General features: G+C 36.3%; 1 protein-coding gene across 1 annotated transcript; it reads left to right on the plus strand.

Moving 5' to 3' along the window:
- The first annotated feature begins 7,921 nt into the window (after positions 1-7,921).
- LOC146488123 (QRFP-like peptide receptor) lies at positions 7,922-9,099 on the plus strand. Its single transcript, XM_085119878.1, has one exon. The coding sequence runs from the start codon at positions 8,015-8,017 to the stop codon at positions 8,897-8,899; it is 885 nt and encodes a 294-aa protein (XP_084976004.1). The 5' UTR covers positions 7,922-8,014; the 3' UTR covers positions 8,900-9,099.
- The last annotated feature ends 2,557 nt before the right edge of the window (positions 9,100-11,656 follow it).

Below are 11,656 nucleotides of genomic sequence, written 5' to 3' on the forward strand. Positions count from 1 at the left end.
ATCTGTTTTAATTCTTACAATATTACTCTGGCCGTTAACCGTTACATTTACATAGCTATAAACGGGATTACATCTTGCGAGATTTTCCCTCATTATGCTGTTTAGGCATGCCCAGCCGCTTCTCCAGTCATGGCACTCAACCACATCCAGTCCGTACAATTGGGAATAAACAGTAGATTTCACACAACTATTTGTCTGTCTTTTGCTTCGTATCTCTAATGGTCCATTACCCGCTTGGCTTGACTGAAGTTCCTCTTCGGTGAAAATCTCCTTTATATCACCAGTAGTGGACTGGAACGGTTTACTTGTAGTTTGGTTTGGTAGCAACACGCCAATAAAAAGGACAAACAGTAGCTGTGAGAAGAAAAATAGGAAATGCTTTTAACAATATATTTAAAAACGGTGATTCATCCATCCATCCATCCATCCATCCATCCATCTTCTTATTATGCCTTAATTGAATTTGTCCGGATGCTTGACTTTAAATTTTAGATTATGTCACACGACTTATGAAAGTTCCCCAATCAATCACTGATTCAACCTATTAATCAATGAATCAACAAATAAATAGAAATGTAACAAATCACGTTATTTAAGTGTCAATGTATTTAGCGAAGAACACTAACTGGGGACACTTTCCAGGTCGAATTTGGATTTAGAAATGTTTGTTTTGTGTGCTGAAGTGTTGGTGAGTTATCTTTACTTATTTTTTAAAATCTGTGGGACCTTATTAAAGATACACTTGACAAATTTTAAACCTCTCACTTCTCCGGAGTGTTTCAGTATGCGTTGTTGAAAAAATAGGTATCGTTGATTATGGAAAAAATTGGTTCTTTACCTTTAAAAACATTGTGAATGCCACCTTTGTTTCTGTTTCAGGATAGTTCAGTCTTTGCTTTAGGTTATCTGTTGTAGTCGAAAGGAGACCAGTGTCTTTCCTTATCAAGTTCGTAGCGATCTTTGAAACTGAATGGTTTTTGTAAAGAGCACACCGTCCTTTTATATCTGTCGTAGAAGCAGTGGTCCACTTGTCGTAGTAAAGATGAAAACCTGTGTAAGTTTAGAAGCTATCTTTTTTATTATTTTTAATCCAGCAGTACTTTCTTTATTTTGAGCTCTGCATGTTGGTGTCAGTGTCGCTTTAGCTGGCGAGGGACTTGCACCACCTTTACGGTTACAACATTATCCGCTGCACTCTTGTGACTTCCTCTGACCGATTCAAAGCCCCAACCGATACAAGTTAGCGATGCGTGTTCATTATTGTTATGGTCATTTTTTGAAATAATTATATATAATGCTTGTATTTGGAGAAATGTATACTAGCTAGACCTTAAAACCGCAAACATTACTTATAAACTTCATTTCTATGCCGGACCAAGGCCAGTTTTTAGAATGAAGTGAAACTATGCGCCTACACAACGGAAATACTAGCTTAAGCACTACGTAGTATAATTTTAACGTGAAAATTTATAATTTTTTCGTGCCCAAATTTAACTTCAAAGCTAGGTCCTGTGAGGACTCACGAGACGCAGTTTAAAGTCCTTTCATCTCTCTCAGCAGGACTCTGATGACAATATTAAGACTCGATCAGGACGAAAAGGGATGCCTGAAATATCTTACAACTTTATGTTTCCGAAGAAAGGACAAATGTAATAATCCATTTTACTACATTAAGTTATGTTGCGTACTGGGTATGAATTTCTTATCATCCGACTTTTTTATCATCACTTTTAATATCATCCGATGATAACAAATTCTGAACTGCTAAAATGATACACCTTGTAAACTAAGACAACGAATCAGGAAGATGGCGTAGGAAGTTGGGGTTGGAATCACACCGCAAGCTGCAACGGAACACTCCAAAAACCTCAAACCGATCTGCATTGCAATATAAGGGAGAATAAGAATATATCGTTACACATGTTAGCAGTTTTGAGTACATCTCGTAATAAAACTTTTATATAGTTTTAAATTCATTTAGTACGACTTAAATTGGGGGTGAGGGGAGGGGGAAGGTTGGAAAATTGCTCGAAGCTGATTGGTTAGCAAATAGTTACAACAGCTTAGCTGTTGGGCCAAATATTTCAGTAAATACACCATTATCATAAAGCAATTATCCACGCAAAATTTCAACAAATCGTTGCATAGTTGTGACGTTTTACTTCTTCCTCCTTTCACTGCATGTACGCTTGTTATCTATTAAAATATAGGAAGCATTTTCAACCACAGCCACGGGATTATAAAGTTTAAGCAACTGCGACTGCGAAAAATATATTTGAGGTTCAAAGCAACTGTAAAATGTCCTATTGCACGTAAAAACGCGACCAACGAGGATAAACATCCTCTCATTGTTTTGGAAATGAGAAGATACGAATATGCTGAATATGCTTTTCAGTTCAGCTACATTATTGTACTCAATGATCATAATTTGTGAGCCAGGTAATCTAGACGGGGATGGGGGACTTTTGCTAACTTCTTGTTTTAATATTTGAACAAACGGCCTGAAACTTTAGGAATTTTTAGGAAGTTTATCTGGGAACAAGTTGATGTCATCGGTTACCGTTCATTGACTTTGGTGTTGCAAGGGCAACCAAATTTTGACAGGCCGTCAACTGGAAAATCACTATCTAAAATAAAAAAAAATACTTTTCTTTCCTTAACTTTTTTGTTCTTAGCCCACATTTTCGTTCCTTTATTGGTCCTGATTACTTCCCGCTTAATTACAGCGCTTTCCTGAAAGTTTGAAGATATCCAGAAATCCAAGATTGCCATCCAAGATGATCACCATTTGACATTTATGATGTCATAACAACGCCATATGAGGTAATCACTCCGCGTTTTGGACGTTGAACGAGACATTTGGACGTACTAATTCTCCTCCAAGTCTCATCGTCATAGCTCTTTTCGGAAGTTATGGATGGGGCGGAATCCCCCCCCTCCCCATTCCGACCCCAGAAGAAAAGTAATGTCCGGTCTAGATAGTGTGAATTTATCGTTCAGTGGAGAACGATAATTTTACTCGCTCGGTACAAGAGGAGAATAGTCTAGATCTTAAAACAAACAATGCCAGATACAACGTTTGATCGAGTCTGTTACTGGCAGCAGCCAGTTAAAAGAAGTCGCTTTAGCGTTCTTTGGCATTTTCTAGTAAGTTTTGTACATGTGCTCTAAAGATATAGTTTAAAGTAAGAAAAAATCGGTTAAAATGTGGTATTTTCTTATCCGCCTGTGAAAAAAAATTATTCTCTGCATGAAACCCCAATAATAGTAAAATATCGTGCCACAAATGTGAAACGTCTCCATTTACATCTTAAAGTGACTACATCGTGAGACAAACAATAATACACTTATGGTTATTGTATCTACCACGATGAACAACAACAACCTCTTTCTCGGCAAATGTGAAGTTCAAAACATAATGCCTTTTTGCCTAGTTTAAGGACCAAAAGAGTCGAGGTTTTTATACCACAGGGAGGGCCACCTGCCACTGTAAAAAACAAATCAATTTAAAGGTTATTTCGCTATTCTTAAAAACGAGCAGAACTGTTTACAACCGAACATTGGTCGCGACTGAAAGATAGGAAATGATAAGCACTATTTTTATTGATAATCCAAATGCTGACATTATTTGAAAAGGACTGCTGGTGGATAGACATACCAGTATGCCAAATCTCGATTGAAATGCTAATTCCCTTGAATTGTCAAACAATGTTATTACTTGAAGTCAAATAATTTTGGACAGCAAAAAAATAATAATAATAATAAATAAAAAATAAAAAACAAATAGCGGAAACAACCTGCCCTAAAGGATGTAGAGCTTATGCAAACGGTTATTCTAATGAATACTGAAGACCACTTCTAAGCGGAAGTTCGCATTTTTTTAATCGTTTTTCATAGCTGGATTATTTAAGGATGACAAGTCAGCAAAGTGGGTAAGAAAAAAATAATAAAATAAAAAAGGTTTGTCTTTTTCAGAGTTTGATATCATCAGTAAATTAGACTCCGCAAAGTCCATTTCGTAATGAACTATATGCCATCCAATGTTGTATCAATTAATCACGAAGAAGTAAAAAAAAAGGATAAAAGTAACAAGAAGTATACCGAACGCAAATGAATATTCAGGGTTGTGATATTTTTGTTTGAAAAGCAAATTGTTGCATAACCGAGGCGATTTTAAATCACAACATGAATACAGGACTAACAAATTTCGTAATAGTAGTAAATGGATTTCTAAGTTTCATTGGAGTGTTAATTCTCTGTTAATTCTGGTCGTTTACAGACACCGCTAGGTCAATCTGCAATTCACCATCTTATCCGTTGCGGACGAGGGTAGTGCCTAATATTGCCGAACTATTGTATATCATCTACTAGAATTAAGAATGGAGAAGCCAGCGAAAGAATCTTACTTGTAGTTAGTGGCAGTTATAGGCCTTCAAGCATTTTTTAACAGCCTTACTGGAATCACAATCAACCGTATGGCTCTGCTATTGTATCCTTTTTTCCTTCGCGTGCCACATCCTCGCAAACGCTTGTAAGTCGGCATCGTCGGGGGCATTTGGTTTTCATCAGTCATTCTCGGGTACTTTTTTCGCAATGGACTGTGGACGACGCATCGCTGCATACGCTCATACTGTCGTGGTTAGCACTTTCGTCTTCGTCTATGCCTGTATATTCTGGATGGCAAGGCAACACGTACGTAAATTTTGCTCACAGATGCAGTCAGTCCCTTTCAACCCGCACAAGGCGACAAAAAGTCACCACAAAACAGCGCGGCTAAGACTTCCGCTCTGCTTTTTGAGTGCAGGCAGCACCGCTGTGCTTTATTCACGGAATTTTATCTGACAATGATCTGGAAATCGTCCGTGAGATGAGATTCTCGAGGATTTTCGTACTATTATCATTAAGTTATTCGATAAATCCTTGTATTTACGTAAGACGAAACGAGCATTTTGGAGTTGCTTTCTTGCCGACTTTTCATTGTATACTAGTCTTAATTAACTAGCCACATTGTACATATCGTCAAATCGAGTGAACCCGGTTGGAATAGAACTAACAACTCAAAAGCAAGTGACCGCAAAAGGAAAGGCGAGTATTATCCATGGACAGAACATCGAGGATTTGGAATAGCAAAACACAGGAGAAATCTTTGTTTTTGTTTAGTTCATGCATCCCGTTGAACCTGATTAAACAAGGAGTTCCAAAAGGAATAACTTAAATGAGGAGTTAAGCTTTCGCCTATCTTGACTCGGATGTAAAATTTTCTTTTTTAAAACTTTACGAAAAGAAATGTTTTTTTGAAGCGTTTTAATCAAAGGTGTTTTGAAATTAAGTGATCCAAAGTTTACCAGATGAATTACCTCCGGCAATGAAATTTTAATTGTCGACAGCTTCAGAATCATACGGCGATTTCGATTTATGACACCTTGCATAAACCAAAAAAAATTAAGTTGAAAGTTTGGCTGTTTCGGACCTGGAGGCTTACCTGGTTGGCTTTGAAATTAGGGTCAGGATAGAAGAATTACGTTATCATGAATGACAAGAATCTTTTTGAACCGCTTATACGGAATGGCTGTCGCCTAAAAGATACACGAAAATAGCAAGAAACTCTTGTGTTACTTCACAAGTGTAGATTTTCGATAGAGAACTGAACTGTTATGATACTATAAGTGTATTGAAAGTCATTTAGGAAACATTGGCCAAACTCCAACCACCCACGGGTATATAGATTCCAGCCCGTTATCGATTGCTTGTGCTCTTTCGACCTGTGACAATGTCGCATAAATATAGACCTAAACTGTTGTTATTGATTTTCTTTAGTAAAATCCCGGAAAAAAAAAATTATCAGGGTGACCCGTTTATCCATCAGCGTCAATTTTTAAAGGCATAATTATAACTATTGACTACAATACACATCTTTCGTTGGCGAAATTTTACAATATGCATTTGTAAGTTTGTATGTTTAAGCTGGTGACATGCGAAACACAATGCAAAAGGAACGAAATATACCTAAAATAAACAGAGGGGAAAATTGTTATATTACTATTTAGCGGCCTTCCCAGACATAATCCTGAACAGCTTACTTAAGTGTGTACATGTGTTTTGTCGCGAATACACTCTACGTGACCCAAGAAAGCAGTATATTATTCTGTTTTTTCTTTAATTTGCTTGTTTTGACAAGCAAACAAAGCGGGAGAAACGACAACGAACATTTCCTGTACAACCTTTGTAGCTGGTGAATATGCGAAAATAATAAAAAAGCACTGAAAAGAAATAGAATGACGCTCCCTTTTATCGCTATACAGTCGACTCCCGATAACTCGAGCCCTCGCTAGCTCCAACCTCGCGCTAAGTAGAACCAATTTTCCTTTCCTTTCAGGTCATTTTCTATATAATCTTACCCTCGTTAACTCAAACTCCCGATAACTCTAACCTTTTTAAATTAATTTTCCCTTGAAGATTCGAGTTATCGGAAGTCGACTGTATTTATCTAGAATTGTGCAAGAGTGCACGTGATAAGCGAGGAGAAAAAGAAGGAGAAGCCTGAATTTCGTTCAGGTTGCTGCTTATATAAAACCTCTCAAGTTGCTATGTTCTTTCATTCATATTAGGCTTAAATATTGTGGACAATTATTTTCCGCTAATGTCAAAATTGAAGACCACTCAAAAACATCGGATATAATCAGAACGAAACAAAAAGGATGCAATTTCAACGAAGGATGAATTTGGAAAGTCCGAAGTTTAGGTAAACATTACCTGTCAAATATCAAGTTCAGTGACACAGCAAAACGTTCAATGTTAAGAGATAAAAGTTGATGTTTATTGTGCAGGTTCGTTGCAATGAAGTATAAAAAGACTTTTCATATATAAATCTATAGTGTATAACAGTAAAACATTGCTAACAATTCAATCATTTAGTCGTACTTTTCTAGCGCGTGTAGTTTTTCGTGTTAGGATAGTGGTCAAGTCCCATGGAAGCAAGTTGGCTCGGGATGCGCAACCACATTTCTTTTGTTATATGAGTTTTCATCAATCTGCTAACATGGCTGCAACCAGTATTCGGTACCATAAAGGAATCAAATTTGAAGCGAAAGACTTATCAGTCACAGACGTTTTTTTAGTGGCGATTTATGGTTCTCTATTCATTGGAAAAGTGCCGACCCTGCTGGATGGATTTTAGTGAGCCAAAACACTAGAGAGATCTGTACCAATCAGCAATAACAATTTGTAATGTTTAGAATCGTTGTGCACAGGAAAACCCTCGAGTATACTAGGTTAAATAAAAAAGAAAGAGGCATTTTGAAATATGTATCAAATCATAGAAATTCGCCCTTATAATCGGCCATCCCAGCTTACGTTTATAGCCATTTCAGTGCATGTTTATATAAATTTTCCTTTCTTGTGTCCTGTTTTGACACTTCTGTTGTCTTCTATATTTTAATATACATTATATATGCATTGAACAATAAATACTATTATGGCTGGCACTTTAATTTAGCGCATCTTTGTCAAATGCTGCCAATAAAGGGAAGTTATGCCAGGGTAAGTTCTCTATACAATTTACACTGAAGTTCCCATACAACGGCGGTTTTTGTCCAAATGCCAACTAAGTTTAAGAAAACAAAGTAATCAGGCATTTTACGTCATATAATATAATTAATCAATATAAAATGTATAGCTTCCATTGCACGTAGCGGCGCCCATAAATTTCACTGGTTCTCAGACTGATCCATGATTTTATCAATCAAGCTCTTCCTGCGAAGTCACACGATTAAGGAAATTGATCTTGCCATTACAATTGGAATTGAACATCCAGGAAATTAGTCTCGTTCTCATATGACTTCAAGCAATAACAAACATCCCCATAATAACACTAAGTAAATAATTTATTTTGGAACGCAAAGTGATATTCTGATGTTTGGATTGTAGGTGCAGGTGCGCATGCTATTACACGTACTAAACTTAACTTTAGTAGGGTTAGCAGACTATCGACGGAAAGTTTCCTAGCGGCCCGGGCATGGCTACAGAATTGGTAATTTTTTGCGTGGTCGTCAACGGGCTCCTTAGCGCCATTGGCTCTGTCGTTAACCTTCTAGTTATTATAGTCGTGTATAAAAATATCGAGTTGCGAGATGAGCTCGATCTGCTCATCACCAGCTTATCAACTTCGGATATGATAGTTTGCTTTCTTGCACAACCCATGTATATCATCTACAAGATCATTGAAGTTAGTGAACGATTCACCCGCGCTTTTGAGATCATTGCCTTCATTGGCCTTCATGCATCTTTCAACAGCCTCACTGGAATCACTATAAATCGTATGGCCGTGCTTCTTCATCCGTTTTCCTACACCACGTCCCATCATCGCAAGCGCCTGTTTGCGGCAATCGTAGGAGGCATTTGGCTTTCATCCGTGATTCTCGCGTATTATTTCACAACGGATTCTGGGCGTCACATCGCTCCTTATGTCCACACGATCATGTTTAGCCTGTTTATTTTTTCCTATGCTTACATCTTTTGGGTGGCAAGGAAACAAGTCAACAAGATTTTCTCGCAGATGAAGTCTCTTTCTTTCAATCATCGGGCAACGAAAATTCAACGCGAAAACAGTACGGCCAAGACTTCAGCTATCTTGGTGAGCACGTCACTTGTGTGTTTCTTTCCCGACATTGTATTTGACTACTTGCACATCGCCGATGAGACTAGATTCGCATGGTCATTTACTGTTCTATTCTTAAGCTCATCTATGAATCCTTGCATTTATGTGTGGAGAAACAAGCGCTTCCGTCTTGCACTGCTAAGAACCATTCATTGTATTCCAGTTTTAAGGGAACATATGGTGTCATCGAATCGGGTGAATCCAACTGGGAGTACGGAAAGCAGAGTAAACCAAGACACGTAACAAGCATAAATGAAAACGCGATACAAGGGCAAATGAGCTTCACTACTGATGATTTGGAATAGAGATGACAAGTATCCTATTGTCCAAAAAACGTCTTATTCAACAAAAGCTAGAAGGAAGACATACTTGAATAACAATTTTTGCAGCTGATTTTTTTGTCTGCGGAAAGGAAAGTTAAACATGGCACAAATACAATAACATGAGCCATTTTTATTTAATTTAGAGAAATCATCGGATGGAATATGACATCGTTTTTATTATGTATATTTATTTTGTTTTCTCAAGAGAAGAACTGAACTGTGCGAATTTTTATTTAATAAGTGTACTGTAGAGTCGACAGAAAATTTTCATAATAAGCTGATTGACATAAATATATCATTTATTGTTAGGCTGCCATTACCTTTTAAGTTTTTGAATTTGATATACCTTAGCGTCTAGGGATAGAGGGGATTTTCGATCGCCGAGAGTAAGAGCAGGAAAAAGGAATCGTCAGTCGAGTCGGTCGAAATGCAGCAAGCTAAACATATTAACAGAAGAGAGTACTTCAGATTACACTACAGAAATGAAGATTGTAATTTTAATTTAGGAATAAATCAAAATGATGGGTTCAGAATTTTTGATATCCTAACGTGAAAAGATCAATTTTTATCGTGAAATTAACAGTGCGAAGATATTAACAAAAATAAGCGAGAGAAGCTTTGATGGGAAATATTTAGAGGTCAGTTACTTTAGTGAAAAAAAAAACCCAGGGGTTAGATGTTTTGCGAAATTTGAGCGTTATTTGAGTATTATGATTTGACAGGTTATTTAAAATGATCTTTGGCATTCTGTTTATCTGTTACCGTAATGGCTGGAAAACACAACTTTGTCTGACATTCATTTCACTTTACAGTTTTTATTTCTATCCATTTATAAATTAGTTTGATAGTTCTTTTCTTTTACCGCACAGAAGGTTAACGAAGATTTGTTACAATTTAGGTTTCTTGTTATTATTACCTTCAAAAAAATAGTAGTTACGACTATTCAATTAAATCTTGGGTGAAGATAGATCAGCGAAGACACATCTTCCCAATTTTTTTTAGCATGCCGTAGAATCCGGTTGAGGCAAAATAAATCACCTTGACTGGTTAGGTAAAGGCGATGTAATTGGCAGTTATACCACTCTAAAAAGGTAGAAGCGAAAAATAACGATAATAATAATAATAATAATAATAATAATAATAATAATAATAATAATAATAATAATAATAATAATAATAATAATAATAATAATAGAAATAATAAGTAAAACAAGAAAACTGGAAATCCAAGGAAATGTCAAGTAACCATAATTAATAATGATTAATGTAATTATATAACCCTCGTTTCCTGTGTATAAGTGTTTTGTACGATACTTGGTTAGGGTTCGTCGTTTTCAAATATGAAATGAAATGATATAAAAGCATGATAGCATCAAGATCAAGCGTGAAATGTATTAATATCAAGCATGGAATGAAATAAAAGTATGATAATATCAAGACATTTTGGCCAAAAACTGACGGCTGTTAACAGGTTTCATCGGTATGTTCGAAATCAGTTATTGATTTAATGGTAATCACTTTATTGTAGTAGTAATGTACTTTCTATTACAATCAGGCCTATGATGTTTGAATCTAAGCCTTATTTCTTCTCCTTTTAAAGTAAAACTATTTTTTTATATCTGGTCGAAAAACAAAACAAGAGTGCTCAATCTAAAGCTTAAAAGAAGGTTATATCCCGGGGTTATATCTGGTTCAAGTGCAGGCTGGGCTGGGCCACCAGCTACCTTGCTGGGTCTTATTGGTGATTGCGATCGATTTATTTTGGTCTTTCGCGTGGAAAACATTACTGATCAACGATTCTCACCTGCTTTGTACTTCTATTGTTATAACTGACACCTGCATCTACACTGAGGCAGTGCGATGTGCTATTATACAGAAACATTCCTCTGATATTTTGTAGTCAAACGTGGAACCCGAGCTGTTAAATCTGAATATAATCGTTGAACAGATTTAGAAAAGCATTTAACTAGAAATAACAAAAAATAAAGCGATTCGACGTTTTGTTGTAATAGCTAACATCATTATCAAGAAATAAAGTCAATTGAAATTGTGAAGGTCAGTAATAGAATTCAAACTGAATAAGATTATTATAACAAACGACATTTCTGTGTTGGAAGTTCATTTAACGGATTGAATCAAAGCAATTACGACTTCTCACACTATCCCATTTACACATATAATTGGGAATTATTTTGCCGCAATCACCTAACGACGGGTATTCTTGGTTTTCACGTGACGTCACCAAATTCCAGAATTCAAAATTGCCGGCAGCCCCTACAAAATTTTAACTTCATTCAAGGAAAGATTCTTTGTGAAATTTTGCTTGTCGAAGCCAAGAAAGTGTTACTCAACATCATAGTGATAAGGAAAAACCTCATTTGCGAATGTAAAAGTGTGTTGAAAGTAAATGCAAATGAGGTTTTTCCTTTTCACTATAATGTCAAGGAAAGATTGCCTAAAAAATATGTCTTTTCACTATTTCTTAGCTCGATGTTGTACTTCCTTTTGGAAATAGAGCAGTTTCAATTTCTGAGTTTTCATCATGCGTGACATCAGGAGGACGCCCATACCTTAAAAATGACTCTTCGGGTGATTTTCAGCATTCTAAACAATTTAAGTTTGAGGAGAAATATTTATCTAAACATTTGAAAATTCCCTAGGTAAAACAAACTTCTTT

The sequence above is a fragment of the Pavona decussata genome, unplaced genomic scaffold, assembly GCF_977016875.1.
Source record: "Pavona decussata unplaced genomic scaffold, jaPavDecu1.1 SCAFFOLD_11, whole genome shotgun sequence".
Lineage (NCBI taxonomy): Eukaryota > Metazoa > Cnidaria > Anthozoa > Scleractinia > Agariciidae > Pavona > Pavona decussata.

Excerpts from the sequence above, each read along its gene's own strand:
- LOC146488123 (XM_085119878.1), top strand. The coding sequence starts at position 8,015 with ATGGCTACAGAATTGGTAATTTTTTGCGTGGTCGTCAACGGGCTCCTT.